General features: G+C 31.8%; 1 protein-coding gene across 1 annotated transcript in view; it reads left to right on the forward strand.

The window, feature by feature from the left end:
- Positions 1-18139, forward strand: part of LOC124369480 (Down syndrome cell adhesion molecule-like protein Dscam2) — a 222320-nt gene that overhangs the window by 199527 nt on the left and 4654 nt on the right. Inside the window, exons 10-13 of the mRNA XM_046827492.1 lie at positions 14396-14646; positions 16231-16404; positions 17624-17768; positions 17850-18001. Of these exons, the coding sequence (XP_046683448.1) occupies positions 14396-14646; positions 16231-16404; positions 17624-17768; positions 17850-18001 (722 nt within the window). The remainder of the gene's footprint in view (positions 1-14395; positions 14647-16230; positions 16405-17623; positions 17769-17849; positions 18002-18139) is intronic.

Below are 18139 nucleotides of genomic sequence, written 5' to 3' on the forward strand. Positions count from 1 at the left end.
TTACTCCTAAACGTGTTAAGCTTCTTGGTTAAAGCCATTCATCCTTAAGTGATATACTATTTAATTTCAAAATTATAGATCTGCTAAGTTACTTTTCCCGACTTAAGGTGAAATTCGAAGATATATTACTAAAGGTTACATATAATGAAAATGACTTAAAGATTTGTCGTACGATATATATATATATATATATATATATATATATATATATATAAATTAACGTTTTAGATGCTGAAGTTTTATAGTTTTAACCAGAAGTAATAAAACTACAAAGCAGTTTTCACCATTAACTGCATTGCAGTATTCTGTTTTGATTAAACATTATTTTTGACTCAGCTTTAACTTTTAAAAACAATGCAGTGCAATGTTAGCGAAATAATAAGCTTCCACAGAAATTCTATAGCATCAATTTGATATTATGTGACCAGTGAAAGTAAAAAAAATAGAGAGAGAAAAACGAGAGATAATACCCAATAACCCAATAATATATCACTTTTATAATAATTATATTTATGTAATATTAATTAACTATATTTTTATTGTCCTTCTGACTACATGATATTTCTTTTGCTAACAGGATAACAGAGGGAGCGGGGTGGAAATAGTTTTGATCATAGACTAAATGAAAGTGATTATGACATAGCTCTGGGATACTAACGGAAGCATATACCATCTTATCTGTAATGTAAACATTAAAAACCTCAATTAAAATTCTTAATTCAAAGTATGATGGGCACTGGTTCATCATGTTTTCAATCATGTAAAATGAAGATAGTTTATTTCATCAGTAGAGAGTAAAGCTATTATGAAACTTAAGCAAATCGATTCCGAAGCCCCTTGCAACGAGAAACTGTTGTAATTTGGGCGAGTTGTGGCTTTCAAGTATTATATCAAGGATCCTTCCTTAACAGCCCAACATGGGATATCCTATAAACTGTAATGTATCGTATCGTAGAAAATGACCACAGGATAATTCTCAGACAGTGGCAGATATCGTAGAGTATAAGCATATTCATCCAATAATATGAACTTTTAAACTTAATTTACCACGCAAACATTAATAAATGTAGAAAAGTTAAAGGGTAGAGCACCATCTGAAGCCCTTTAAACGGCCTACGATTCTGGTTTGACCTTGAAGTTTTACACATACTTACTGCCATTCTCCAAAAGCAACATCCAGAATAAGTAAATATCTCTGCCCTGTTAACTTTGATGGTTTGAAAAAAAGTAAAATATCATAATCTAGGGTTGATTGAAAATTCAACTCTGATTTAAAAATAATAGTGTTAGCCAAAGCCACACACGTTCCCTTCTGGGTCTAATGTTAGTAAACATGCAGAGAAAGTCGGGATATCTCACTTAATATAATCTTAACAACAAGGATAAACGATATCGACTATAACGGACGAACTTTTTTACGGCTGCTCACACGATGACCCCATGACCTACTAAAGTACGGTCCTTCACATAATGTACGAAATACGTGAGGCAAGATTAAGCTAATGCGATAAGTATCCGATCTCCTCTACCTTTCAACGATGCTATATTATAAATCTACGGTTCTTTAACTGTGGTGAGTCGTGGATACTTAAATAACACCCCAACATAGTTAAAATTAAAATAGAAGAACCAAGGGCGTCATTGGCCAAGGCTCTGATTTCCAACAATGCGTCGCATCAAACATCAGTCGCCAACAATAATTAGTCCAGCATTGTATAAATATCTCATTTTAGCTCATAATTCGTATAATTAATGAGTGATAACCAACGATTTTTAACGCTGGTTCGTATTAAAAAGGGCTACATTCTGAGCTCAAAATACTACAAGGGGCGTCATAAACGGCGACAATAATCCTCCTTACAATACACTACAAACTGCACAGTAAAACTGCAACCACTCACCTGCCTCGGCAATTCAAGGACACTGAAACCCCTTGCTCTGCAAAAACGTCGGCAAAGACAATGTGACTGATTATGTCACGAAATGGAACATTAACCTGATGCAATTTTACTGCGCTGCTTTGAATATTTTACTTAAGACTAAAATATTACCAGAAGACTATTGACAGAGTAACAGAAGGGCAAACTGATTGCCATTACCTCTTACAGTTATTGAGCCATGATTTTTTGGAGCCTAATACTCTCGGCTAGAGTTGTATCTATTATATGCCAGTTGAGGTAAATGGATTGAATCTTTAACCAATTATCATATGCCTAATAGATATACAGTTCTGACATTTAAAAGGGGTAAAATAGGTTTATGTAAATGACATATAACATATCCTAGTACTGCGTTCTATCACCTACGCATAGCACAAAAAACCCAATGGTTTGATGTATAAAGCTTAAGCAGAGAAAGTTTACTAACAGGGCGCTAGATCCGAGAGGAAGTTCAAACCGGTGAAGAGGAAATTCATTTAAAAAGATACATGTAGTTCTGTAAGAAGTGAGTGTGATAGTTAGGCAGCAAATAATACCAACTAAATATTGTACCATCACAATTACAGGAGGAAGTTTTCAGCCTAAAATCATATCATCAAGCACTTATGTGGTACTTGTACCGTTGGACGATAACACATGAGGGTGGTGACTTCTGAGGTCGTAGTAATAAATACTAGAAATGCAAAGTTTACTTATAAGTTCAGTTTAATTACGAAAACTTACAAGCACCACTTTTAGATAGTAAAGGAAAAGTATGTAATGCCACGTTGCTGCCAATTAGAACATAAGAACTAAAAATATATATCTTCTAGGTGGGCCTAAAATATCCAATGTTCTCTGAAATTATGCCTACGATGTTTTACTTTATAAGACATTAAGATTTTACTTCCCTTCGCAATGTGTAGACTCACAACCCGGGTGTCGGCGTCTTGGCATGAGACAATGGCGCTGTAGTCTAAGAAGGGTTATGTCTAGTCGGTGGTTACTAGACGATGAGTAGAAGTTAAGAAACTGGTAGCCATCTACTCAAATAATATGTGCCCTGAGAGCCGTGAGACACGTGGGACACGTAAACTCGCGGACAAAGCGCGCGAGGTCTGCTCGGTCACATAGTTGGGCTGCTACAAAGGGTTAGAAGAAGATATTCATACGCGTGCCAATTAGGTAGTTACTCCGCCCAATAATTTAGTTCCGGAACATTGGATAAAAATAATATTAAATTATACTGGCTGACTATGTTGGGAAATTTACATTATATGAAAGTTAATTAACCCATTTAACGGTACATACTCTTATCTTATATTTCCGTGAATTTTTTCGTTTCTTTTGTCTTCTAAAAGGCTAAATTTTAAAAAATATTTGAGATATTAAATAAAGCAACTGAAAAAAATATGTTAAGCCTTTTCAAAGGCTGATTAGTTCGTAGATGCTGGGACAGGGATAGCAATACATCCAGGCTAGTTCAGCTTCGGACTGGGCGTTTATTAGGATAGGATTCGTTAATTATTGATAGCAATATTAATATAATAGATAGTTGAAGGGTGATAAACACCAAAGGGGCAATAGAAAGAGATATTTATGCTCTCCATGATTAAATCCATGTGTGGGAGGATTGAAAGGATTCTAACCACCCAACACAGGCACTTCCATGAACTCATAACTCAGAAATACACTTGTATTGCAATCTCTTTTAGAAATGGTATCAATCTTATAAGGATTCACATATAATGTTCTTGTTCTATAGCCCAAAGAACATCGGCTTAAGTTGAAATCACCGTGACGCATAAATTATTATAAAGTTTAATGGGAACTCCATTGGACGTGTGGTAACATTATTCAATTGATTGGCGGCTTCTTGTCATAACAAAGCAACCAACTCGTTGTGGAAACATTTTAATTCCTATCTTAATACAGTTTTCTAAATATAATCATATAAGTCAATCAAGCTTAACAGTCTTAACCTGAGATTCAACTGAAGATAGATTCCAAACGTACTGGGTTTGAACTTCCCCTGAGTATACTGGAAAGTATTTCAATTGAACTGTCTGAACACTTCCTTCTTCCACATGTATTAATCAACAACAAGAGCCAGGGCATTGAGAACTCAAGTACTTCACTTCTAAACCAATAGCAACATGAAATTTACGTAATGACTGAGAATTATGACTTATACAAGGTTTGCAGCGCATCCTTCCTGTTATCAACAGAGGGATGGTGAAATTAGATCGTCTAGTGCACCCTCGCGTATAGTAGCTTAATAAAAGAGTTACCAACGACATCATATAAAAGAAACTATATAAACTAGATATAGAAAAGGTGCAAAATTGATAAGTACTGCAAACATTTTAAAGCATTAAAAAGAAGAATAATTTCTTATCTAATATAAATAATTAATTTTAAATCAATGCTTTTACCCAATTATTATATTACGACTTAAAATTGGTCCTTCTAGGAATCACTCTATTTTATAAAAGTTTCAAGACTCTACTAGATATAGAAAAGGTGCAAAATTGATAAGTACTGCAAACATTTTAAAGCATTAAAAAGAAGAATAATTTCTTATCTAATATAAATAATTAATTTTTAAATCAATGCTTTTACCCAATTATTATATTACGACTTAAAATTGATCCTTCTAGGAATCACTCTATTTTATAAAAGTTTATATGTGGTGAATAAATGTAGATTCCTCCAAAATTAACAATGCATCCTAATCGGATGGTCCTTATATATCTATGGTCTTTTTTTATTTTCAGTACATCAATTGCTATGTTAGTTGTTTTATATACAGATAGATAGATATACATAAGTTACATTAATTCAAACAGCGTAAAATTAGGCAAGGGCCAGCCTGGAGAAATACTTTGCACCCTATTCAACAAGTGATAAAGATTAATAGAAAGCAGAAAGCGAATAGGTAAATATAAAGAAATAATGTGACCTAGGTTGGTATTTAATGTACGAGATAAATATATATATATATATATATATAATATATATATATAGTACGAAAATGATTCTATATATTATGAGTACACGATTTATTAATTTATTATATTCTACTTAACGGTAGTGTTCCCTCCATAATCATGAATGCATCTTGTTGGATATGTCATATTTTTTAATGTTTTAAGTTTCCAAACAGAATTATTCTACTCAAATTCACTCCTAACAACCGATGTTTTAGATATAAGTCGCCCCACTCTTAAATATGACAAATTATTTTAATTGGTTGGTGTTCCAAGAATAGAAGATGACTCTTCAGTTTTGTTTGTGCTTCAGAGAGTTCTTTAGAAAAATAATTTATGTTTTCATTTAAAAAAAACCTAATTTGACTAATAAATCCGTGCAAAACTTATAGCTATAAACAGTGGGAAAATAATTTCTTTTATTTGGTACTGAGGTACCGTGGGCAAGAGAGAATAATTTTCATTACAACGTATTTTTTCTATACCTAAAAATTACGTTTTTGAAGAAAAACTAAATAATATACAACTTGTATTAAATACATAATTGCATTTATAAATGCTCTAACGTAAATAGGTTTAACAATTTTTTAATTTTCTGGAAAACATATAACCAAATATTACACAGTAAAGAGTTATTTTATTGAAATATATTTTTAAGAAGAATATAAATAAAGTTAATAGAAATTATCATATGATTTATATAATCATATGCTTATATGATTATTATAACTTATACATGTAAATCATTAACAATATATTGACTTTTAATAATGTCTGCATAAAACAACAGTAACTGAAATATATTACTTACTTATCAAAGTTATTTTCGGCTACAAGGTAGAGGAACTCATATCTGGGAATGATTTTTGAGGGATTGTAATAAACAACTGCCACCCGCAATACATTTCTCTAGAAATATTTAGCTTATACTTGCTATAAAAATTTAATTTCAAATATAAATGCCCTATTTGAAATTAGTAAATGTTGTATCATACAATTCAGTATCGATTACTTGTTTATACTTTGTTTATTCCTCAATGATGTGTTAATTACTAGTCCCGAAATTTGCATAAAGTTTATTCTATATGTTCTCTTCTATTACTGTAATTATTATTACTTTACGATTACATATTACTGAATAAGGTTCCTACAACATGCAAAGGTATTGTTAACTTAAGACTACCGGTGAATGATATATCATTAAGTTTAGTTATGTGTTCAATATTAAGGCTTTAGAGGCTTGAGCTGTCATGCAATTTTTAATAAGTATAAATTTCTGGAGATTACATTTTAAAAGTTTAAATTCCAACTCAACATAAATACTACTTAAAACACTTCATAAATGCTTGGAAGTGAATATAAAATTATTATATTTCTGTTACCTAAACAACTGACTGCCAAACGTGTTTTCAATACAGTAAACCCGTTGATGGACATGTTAAATTTCTGCCATCATAACACCTGTCCTATCTGTGATTGTGGAGAATGAATACAAATTAGTCAACAGAAATGAACGTAAATCGGGTTATAGCATTACTTAACTGAGCTAGAACATATGTGAACTGATCAGATTATAATGTAGCACTGACTATTTACTACACCACATTTAAACTATTCAAGTACAGTGCCTTTTTAGAGCACATCGATACCTATAAAGTTCGATTAGAATACAAAAAATCTTAAATAAAAACCTATAAATCCAATAAATAATCAGCAATACAAAGAATACATGTAGTACACGTCAACAGCACAGAAGACGCTCATTACCCTCCTTCCTGTCCTTTTTCAGGCAGCTTCTTTTAGTGGCACTGTCGAAAGCAACCTCCTCTCTTCTTGGAAAAGCATTTTTCATAACCCTGAGGCCTGGAAGAACAGCTTGCTACATGATAATGTATATAAAGGCAATAGGTTTAGAGTAAGCGACCGAAAGTATTGAAAACTATGTTTCCATCTTTTTTGTAGATATTATGAAATTGTCATTTGTACCCATTTGGTAAATAGAAATGCTTTCCAGTTAACTATACATTCCATTTTTCAAACAGCTAAACCACGCTTAGTAGTTGGTAAGTTCATATTCCAAATATCTACCAAACTCGTTTGGGAATGTGTGCTGACACTGCTTAAGTGGAAAAACCACACAACCATCTGTATAGAAACTGTAATATTTAATTTTTTAACTAAACTATTATTTAACTGTAATAAATGCAAGACAAAAATTGGCTAAACAACTTACAGCTACCAATTGCAATACAATAATTTAGGTATAAATAGCTCATATTTCCTATAATATACACAACAGAATATAATACATTTAATTTGTATAGGTGGTTCTTAAATGCTACAATTCTCTCAATACGCTTGGATTATCCTTGAGATATGAAATTATGAAATCCGGTGTCTGAATACATAACAATAGGAATGGAGCTTCACTATTCAAGATAAATCCATATTGTACTGTATGTCACCATATTGTATATCACTTAAAGCTTACCGTTACTGGAAGCTTATACAATACGTATTAAGTTTACAAAACAATTTCAATATATATCCACATTACTGAAAATACTGTACACGTTTGTGTGTGTGTGTGATGCAGATTGACTGTGCATCGAAACTCTCGATAATGTCAAAATTCTTAAAATCAACGTAAATTTTATGATTGACTGCTTATTTATGTGTGTATATTTGGAATATGTTTGAAAAAAGACTTTACATGCGGGAGCATACATTTATAAAAATACTCGGGTCTTTAATTAAATATTTTTTTTACGTTGATGAGCCTTAAAATGTTTTAGTGTTTGACGCTAAATGCTATTTTTTACCTTTATTTTGTTCTTTGGATACTAACACATTTTATTAAAAACTGTGCATTCCCGATGTATCGAGGATTTAAATTATATAACCCGCAATATCTAACGTTTGATTTAGATCTATCAAACGTCTAATTTTTCTCCAATTTTAAGCGACAAGTTATTGCAGTCACCTTTTAAATCAAACATTTGCTATTGACAATCAAATCTAGGTAAGACAAATTGTATATCACATTGGTATGTTTTACGGTTTATTTTGATGTACTGTTTATTGAATAATCATGCTTAATAAGTATGAAGTAAAAATTATAAAGTATCTACACAAAACATTCGTTTGCTGATTCTGATCACGCACGTTGACAGAATTAAAAATAGCGAGATATTGTATTCTATGTATAATGGAAGAAATTTCGTTCGGGAGAAAGGATGGCTACATCACTGCTTTCAAAATGTCTTCCTCAACAAGGCCCATCTGCTTCAAAGATCTGTCAGAACATCTGTTGAAACATCAAATTCTATTGTCCGAAGGAAACAATCCATTGCAAACACGGTTAGTGGCATTTCTGTAATGTCAAACGACTAGTTTTGACTAGTCGCTAGTATTTTGTTATTTTTTATTTTGTTATTGGCGTGTGATTTATCAAGTGACATTAAACTTTTCATCGTGAAACATTTTATCAACTTGTATATAATAGTAAAACTTAAAAAATATAGTAACCATATTAAAAGTGTCTAAGAATGTTTTTTTTAATGAGAAAAATGTGTTTTTTTGAAAACGTAAATTTGAGTAATTAAAAAATTGTTTTGAGGAAGTGGAAATGTGTTTTATTTTTTTCATCCTTTGAATTATTTTCTTCTCGCATATGTTGAAAAATTATTAAAATATTATCATTATTTTTATAGGTCTTAACTTTGGAATTTGTTTAGTATACCTTTCTTATTTTAATTTGAAAAATAAAAAATCCAAAATTAATAACGAAAATAGATTCAACTGCAATAAATGTTTCTTGTACTGAAAAAGAAAATGTATAATATACATTACTTCAATAATATATTTTTCTACCTGGGTTTGAATGGTGGTGTGCATAACTAGCAAAATAGTGTCTGATCCTACAAGAATGTCAAGATCCAGATATATGTAAAATATTAAGTAAAATTTCAGGGAATTATCCTTAGCTCATAGTGGTTAGAAATATTTTCGATTTCACCAGAACAAAAGTCATTATTCTTTTTATAAAAAACACTTTTTAGTAAGAATATCTGTGAAACTTACTTCATTTTTAGTGTCCTTATTGAATACAAAACAGATACGTTATTGTGGACCAGTGACAAATCTAGCAGATTGTGAGTGTGAAAGCTGTCCAATCTAAAGGCTACAGCTACAACTACAACAGCGTATATTTTTTATGTTAGTTCTTAATTCAAGTCTTGAATATCCTCCCTACAGGTGTTTACCAAGGAACCTTCATGAAATATCTTATGTAAAATCAATATAACCACCAGAGCTGAAAGATCTTTACACAGCCCGTTTCCCTGCTTACACATTACAGAAGTGATAATTGTGGGAATAAGTTGGACTAAATATCGTACATATAAAAGCCACGTACCACACTAACTGGCACATCATGACATTTTGAAAACTAAAACATGGACTTACATGTTACTTTTTACACATGATAAGCTTAGAACGCATGTCTAAATTTTCAAACTTTGCTATAACTCCACGAAATGTCAATTACTGTAACGATAGTTGATTTTTTCAGCTTTCCCCTTATCTTATATTTTAAAAGCGAATTCTCCCCTCCTTATCATGAAAATATGTTAACTGTAAGCCCAAAAACAGATTTCTGGAACTTCTTTAGACGATTGTCTCTCATGCTTTGAGTTATAACATTGGTTTTGATGTGCTTTTGGTGTTTAATGGGTGGCCTGTGCTAATAATTAGCTTACTTGCAGCCATATTTATTTATAACAAATATTCGTGTAGGCTCTTTTACAGAACGCTAAGGAACAGTTTTGTTGAAGTGCATCCGAGAGAGAAATTAATTGTTAAACAGGTAGTTGGTGCTTGCAAGGCCAGCTACTTTCCACTGGTAGAGTTGATATTTATTGGGTCGACTACATTTAACCATTCATTTGATGCAGCTTTACTGGCCATGCAATAATTTTGTGAGTTTTATCACCAGACCACCAAATTATAAACCAATTGATCTTTAGAGACAAGCTGATTCTCGAGAGAGACAAACGACCACTGCTTGAGATCTTTTATTCCCTCAAAGGTTACTGTGGGCATTAACCAAAGCAAATGTACTGAAGTGATATATTGGGAACAAAATATTAGATTGCATGGATCGTTGCAAATTTATTCTTATGAATATTTATAATCTGGAATTTCCCGATCAACTGTCACAAATGAACATAGCTTTGTCTAAGATCCGCCTCCTTACATCAAGGAATCCATCACGAGGGCACTTGGATAAATCTCCTCGCAAAGTATGATGGCAAGCAATACTGCACAATTGATTTTTATATTTTTATGGATCACCTTTAGCATACTCGACGAAGTTAGTGACAATGATGGCCTAGACAAAAACTTGTTCTTTCTAAAGAGAGTAGCATTATCAAACGTAAACAATTTGCATTTAAAAGAAAGGTTATTGATATTTATTAAAAACCGAAGGTAATCACAAAAAATAAATAATGTATTTGTTTCTTATTCTCCTAATATTTCTTCCAAGACTGTCGATAGTATAGACTATACCAAAGGTGATTGATGCTATCGGAGGAAAAAATATATTTTAACATCAGCTATAGGTATAACTATTACTTAAACAATAGGTTCTTTACTGTAAGGTTTCTGATTAACAGTGATTACAAATTCAAAATGTGCGAGTTTCCTTGACAAATATGTTTATTTTAATAAATTATTTGAAAAACCCTTCAATACTTGGCATTTGAGATGTTTTAAAGATTTTTACCTACTACTTTGTGCATAAATATTGACTGTGGTATCTCTAGTATTATCACGTACAGATTTCTGAGCAAGTTAAATTATTGTTTAGTAGTTTTTTATAGGTCGATAAACGATCCGAATTGAGACTCGTAAATATTTATTTACAAATATTGGTAGAAACCACAATTAGGTATATGACTAAACTGTTTGTAAGTAGAGTCAGAAGCGATATATGAATACATTTTTTTCAGAATTTTGTATGAATTGATTAGTCTAGAATAGACAAATAACCTTAAATCGGCGTGGTTAGATAAAATATTTTATCAATTATTTAAATGTATTTACTGGAAACTGTTCCTTCTCAAAATTCTCATAGGTGTTTTGTACCTTAAACTGAAAAAAAACTTATAAACACACTTATAAACAAATATTAGCATCATTTATTGATTAGTTTCTTGTAAAATAGGGTTTGGTAACATTCACAGAGTTATTTATTTAGAAAGTTAAAATAATTATAAATGTAAAATTAATGTATGACAATAACGCAAACATTTGCGTAAAATGTTATGGCTTTAAATGTTTTTGGAATTTCCTATCAAATGTGTATTGCTATTAATTTCTTTTCCACTGAAATAAGGAGTAACTGTTTTATCCTAACGTAAGTACTGTAAGTAGCTTTGCGTGTTCATACTACCATACATGTTTTAATTTACTCGACGTATAAACTCATTTATTTTATTTATTTTGCTGCTTCTCTACCCTTTTAAACAGTATATAGTTTATAATGTGAGGCCCTAACAAGAATAGATACAATGTTATTGTATAATAAGTAGACAATTGTCTTATATTCAGTTACGTTTAATAAAGTTTGTTTATAAAATATTTACTTTTTAATGATTTTATAATGCTTACAATGTAGACCAGTAAGACAGCCAGCAACGTAATGTCGATGATGTAGTGTAGACAGTTATGTCACATTCCTAATGCACTGTGTATAAATTAGCATATGATTGTGATCATTATAAGCCTACTAATTCAGATTATTGTAACACATAGTGTTACTATTTTTTTAATATCATCTCACTTAGTTTGACATGGAATATAGAACTAAGTTCTTAGAAGCATACATTATAAATCAACATAAGCTAACCTGGCTACAATCATGGTAATTAAGGCCTGTGCACATTATTGCGAAGTCGTGTAGATTGCAGTAGGCTACCAATTATTAATGACATTTTAAATACAATTCGAACTTTTATCATAGCCAAACAGTTTTCAGTTAGTCGGAGTTCAATTAATATATTGTAACTTACACACAGAACGTTACGGTAAGTAACAGTACCCGTAAATAAAATGGAAGAATGTCTTAAAACCATTAATTTCGGATTGAAAATCATAACACGGTTAAGTACTGAATTACGAAAATTTGAGATAAGATACAATATCAACAGGAGGTTATAAAATTGCTGTGTAATTTAAAATCGGTACACTAAATAAACACAAGGTGTTAAGAAATGTCTCATATTACATAATTTTTACAGCCTACTAACACACTCAAACCCTTCTGGCAACACAGAGCCTATAAATAATACATTTTGACGTGACAACGTCTTAAATTAGGTTGCGGCTCGGAGTCACTCACGAAAAAGTGTAACGCCCGGTAACGTTACGATGCCCGTCCAGTGGGTCCGCCGCACGGGATCCGCACGGGATAAAGCAGATAACTGTGGGTCCGCCGCACGGGATAAAGCAGATAACTATGTTTATTCGTGAAAATGTGGAGTGCTTAGATTCGTCATTTACAACAACTACAACAATAAAGGTAAATAATTGTACACTGATATTTCATTATCGTAAACTATGATTGATTGATTAATTGTTAGATTGACACAAAAGTTGAGAAACTGAGTTTATAGGTTATGTCATACTATTGACAAATGTTGATAGTGTTAAGTAAATTATTAGTTTAAATCACTCTGCAATCAATCGTAATTCAGTCGATTGAGAAGAAACAGCGCGTATTGCTAGTCAAACATTTAAAATAACAAATTATAACCTCTAACCTGTCATAACAGTGCGACCTAACAAACGAACTAAACCGACCAATCACCACGCGCGGAGTTAGAATTTAACTGTGTTTAGCAAGAATTTCAAATTCCAATTTTAGTAAATGTTTTATTCAACTTTACCATTTACAATAACAAATTTTAATTAATTTCAAATTATGTACAATGTTTTAGTATACAAAATATATTTCTATAGTTAAAATTTGTGCAATTCTTATTTTCATTCAATTCCTTGTTTCTATTGTGCAATTTAATAATATTCATATCAATAAATATTCTACCGAGAAAAAGACGTTGTCACGTAAAATCTTCGCCCGTAAAACCGACTTTACAGGCAACCATAATTTTTTTTTAATTATTTGTAAAAACATTTGTGGACTATGGAAAGGAACTATTACACCTTACATTTATTTGTGAATTATGAAGTTTTTGGTAAATAAAGAAGCTGTTTAAACAACGAAAAATAATTACTTACTCTCCCTTTCTGATCCTAGCTCTGACTACCTACTCTGAATTGATGTTATTGTAAAAAGGAGGGGATCAGCAGTTAATGTTTTATTGTAATTTATTTCTTAGCCTTTAGCTATAATATATATATATACGATAGTTTTGTTTGAGTTATATGGTAATAATGTACTAGTAATGTATTAATATAGGTTTCAAATACAACATTTCTGGAGTTTTGACCGTAAAAGAGCCCAAATATTGTATGATGTGGCAATTATTAAGCATTTATTCATTTGAATGTATACAAAGATGAATTCAGAACGTTACTTATAATCTCATGTTTCATATATACATCAAATGAGGGGTTTCAATCATGTAATTATCCATCTACGTAACTGAAAATGTTTTTATTTGAAACATGTACCTGTATAGTCCATAAGAGTTTAAATCACTTTTTCACATTTTGTACACAAACTTAGAAATCAGATCTTCTAAATAAAAGTGCCATTTTTTGGCTTTTAAAATTTTCATTGAGAGTATAATATTATTAATTTCTCTTTAATTAATTTGACTTTTTGTTTTGAAGCTATACTTTCATTTACTAATAACATAAATTATTATTGAAATTTTGTACAAATTAAATAGAAATGTAGTAAATAAAATGTAGACCATTTTACCGTGTGTTATATGTTTATCCCAATATATCTTTTTTCAATTTCATTTGTGAATTACAAATATTTTTTATTGCTAAGCAATACCATAAGTAACTCAGCGCCATACAGTGTTAATGTAGCAAAGGATAAACGAACTAACTTGCTTTCTACCTCACAACCGAATGATAAACATGTTAAGCAATTGTACAATCTACGAATATTAAGCATTTAGTAATAGGATTAATACCAACTGTGGGATAATTCTAGGACTAAGTAATTGATTACTTAACTTTATAATTTACATAAAAAAGGTTTAATAAATACGTCAAACACTTTAACTAGATGGAATTTGTTACTACGAAAGTTGAGAATTTGTACAAGATTACAATCAATATATTATATACACTAGCACACTATTGCTTGTATACTAAACTATACATAACAATGTAAGAACTTATAGAGATCTATTAATCTACTTATATCGATTAGTGTCCAATACGCAATACGCAATACCATAGCTTAGCGCCGATAACACATGTGTTACGCACGTGTTGCAGGTGGGAACTGCACGACAGCTCGGTCACTGACAGCGAGCACCACTACATGTCTGGAAATGGGGCTCTGCTGGTGATACCGCGAGCTTCTGTTAGCGATAGTGGCCGATACTCGTGTATAGCCTCCAACACTGCCGGATCGTCACGCTTGGATGTGAACCTCCAGGTCCAAGCACCACTGGCAGCACACGTCACTCCAACACTCTTGACTGCTGCTCTAGGACAGCCTGCAGCTTTTCACTGTACAATATCCGGTAATTATTCCAATAAGAAGTATAATGAAATTATTTAGTAGAATAAAAGAAGTAAATCATAATTTTTGTTTTACCATGAGTATGTTCTAAAAAACATGTAATGATTTACTGAAAATACCGTATTATTATTATTATAAGAAAAAAAACTCGATGCTACTCTTCGGGCGTAGGCCACTAAATAAATCAAAGTATGTCACTGTAGTGTGCACAATGTGATGTTCTCCCCGAATGAAAGTTCTTTGTGTCCTGTTTGTGTTGCGTAATGAACTCTGTGAGGTGAGATAAGCCGTATTAAAGTGAGGTACCATGAATCCATTAGACCACTATCCTGTGTGGTTGCAGGTCGTGCTGCTCATTAAATGAAAACAGACAACAAATTCTTGGTTTTCTTTCTATAAAAAAGCAAATAAGAACATAAGTGATTCGTTTTCATATTATTTGTTTACCTTGTTTGTTATATTTACTTCATCAGTTTTGAAATGTATCAAAACTATTGGGTGCAAATAACAAACATGTTATTACGTTTGCGCTCACTTAAGTATAGAAGTCGTATCACCTTTAAACTTATAAAGAAATATCAACTGATATAAATTATTAAAATGGATTGATATCATTTGTAAATTTCTGTGAATCCAATACAATATTAAACATTTGTTTTATCTTATACTTTTACACTAAGAGGTTAAAACGAGTTATAATTTATTTTCCATTAATAAAAGGTTTATTGAGCCCTCAAAATACATTTAAATAAATAAATATTCTTGATTCAACTTAATGAATGCAAAGCATAAGGGAAAGATGGATAAACATCTATAAAACCCCGATTTTGTAGGATGAACCATCACTTGATGCGTTTATGTTTATAAATATTGGTATTCTGTACAGAGCCAATAATTCAACCTTTATTTTTAATGTAAATGTAAATGTATAAAATTGTATATTCCCAATAGAAATACAAACAAATTATGAATTTAATAATCTAAACATAGATTATTACATGCATATAAAGCATATAACATTGTTTTAACATTGTGCTGTTAGTTGGAAATTTTCAACCAAATTTTAGTTGTAAAAGCACTTGAAGAATTTATTTCTATAGAAAACATAATTTTCAAAAGTTATAATTCATTCAAAAATATAATTTATTTTTAGTCTAAAACTATTAAAAATATGACACTCCACAATGCACATAATGTAAAATATTGTACTTATACCTTCAACAGACTTTATTTGAGCCTTGTTAAAAAATAATCAAAACATCCTACCGGGAATGATTATAATTCCTCGTGGAGTAATTAAAACAAACATTTTCTACTGTTTATGTCTTCTAAACCAAATTACCCTAACGAAATATCGATTAAACCAACTCAAAGAATGCGTGTGGATTATTTGTGGATGTAATAGGCTTTCGGTAAATGGTAATTATATACGATAAATGAAATAATACATCAATTTATTTTAGCAGCGGAAACCTAAATATTTCACCTTTTAAACAACTACTACCGAAATGAACTATATTGATTTTTAGCACGGTATTTCAATAGTCGGAGTGTTCAATACTGAGCTGCCTCTTTGTCGGCTTAGGAAGTCCAGTGAAGAGCGTGGCGTGGACCAAGGACGGCCAGAGCATCCAGAGCGCCAGCCCTAGGGACATCCTAAGACTGGGGATGGTGACGAAGGAGGACCAAGGAATGTACCAGTGCTTCGTCAGTAACGAACATGATTCGGCTCAGTCATCAGCTGAGTTGCGCCTAGGAGGTAAATATTTTTGTGTTTGGCAATTTGATTTCTATATTTTTTTAATAATGCTTAAGTATGTACTGTACAAATACGAAGGATCTTCAGTCTGTATTGTGTTTTAAGCGTTTGACTATTAAGCAACCTTCTAATAATTCATACATCTCTAATACGTCTCTCATAAGTTGTAGACAAATGTTACGAGACAAACGTTGTTTTCACTTAATAAATTATATATGTACTACGTATAACAATTATGTATGTAATATATGTATACAACGTATTTTAATATACTATTTATATTAAGAAAATTTTTATATTTCTGTTAAAGGTGTGTTCAAGTAAAACGTATTTTGTGCTAAGAATAAGTAATAATAAAATTTTATGGGTTGTTCCTTATAATAAAATTAGTCATTAAGTTATTTTTGCAGAGTTCAATCATTATATCGCATGTCATTGCCTTGAAATTCGTTTAAGATCGAAAACATGTAAAACCGATAGTTTATCATTTTCATTCTCTTAAAATATGTAACTCCTAATATTATTACTTAACCTTTGACAGTCGTGAATTCAACAATCGAGCGGTAATTACTGCTCATCTTTATTAAAATTTATCTTCCTGAATCCATCACCTTTACAAACTAAATTAACACATGTTAACACTATGACAGAGAACGTGAGCATTATCAAATAATAATAATAATATAAAACATACAGAATAATTGAATGCCGAAGAACAAAACGGATGGTCACAACCGGAACGAAGTGAAACGTGACGTCGCAGCGTCTCTTCATTCTGAGAATCAGCTGGTATGACAATGTGGCAATGAAACTTGCTGAGGGGGGAAGTGGGGTACAGTAACTGCCCATACAGCCAGGCTTGCAATGATATGTTTCGTACTATAGGGGATGACACCACGTAAAAATACGTATAGTAATAATGCAATATTAGCAGAAATGTTGCACTAATGAATAAGCAATAATTTTCACTATATTTAATGGTTCTTATAGTGAATAATATTATCCTTACAGGCAGAAAGCTTAATGGCTTATTGTGGTTGTATTTAAGCCAATTTTAAGCCATTAGCGAAAGATTACAGGGTGCATTTTACCATCCTACCCACCCTTGAGGACTTCATTTGACCTTGGGTTATTGGTGATACTCATTGTGATGTAATATGCGTTTGACAATGTTTGCTCGTATTTCTTATTACTACTCTAACAGACAACACTTTTTCAGACACGCCTCCACAGATCGCATACCGTTTCATTCGCCAGACTATCCAGCCTGGGCCTTCAATCTCGCTAAAATGCGTGGCCACAGGGAATCCGACTCCTAACATCAAGTGGTCTCTGGATGGTTTTGCTCTTCCCCAGAATGAGAGGTCAGATTATTACCAAACATCTGCATAATCGTTCAGTCGTGATTGACAGCACAAGAAATAATAATGTTTTGTGTTGCGCAGATTTGTGATCGGTCAGTACGTGCCTACACACGGGGACGTGATCAGTCACGTGAACATCACGTCGGTACGTGTGGAGGACGGCGGCAACTACAAGTGCACTGCCACCAATCGTGTGGGAGAGGCGTCACACAGTGCTGAACTCTACGTATACGGCAAGTCTTCATTTTACTTCCTACAATACAAAATTCAATACTATATTTAATAACGTCATTTTAGACTTTACAGCGTATGCGGCTATAGTTAATCAGTGCACTTATTTAAACAGTACTATTAATCATAGGTAGTGTTTA

The sequence above is a fragment of the Homalodisca vitripennis genome, chromosome X (genome assembly GCF_021130785.1).
Source record: "Homalodisca vitripennis isolate AUS2020 chromosome X, UT_GWSS_2.1, whole genome shotgun sequence".
NCBI classification, from domain to species: domain Eukaryota; kingdom Metazoa; phylum Arthropoda; class Insecta; order Hemiptera; family Cicadellidae; genus Homalodisca; species Homalodisca vitripennis.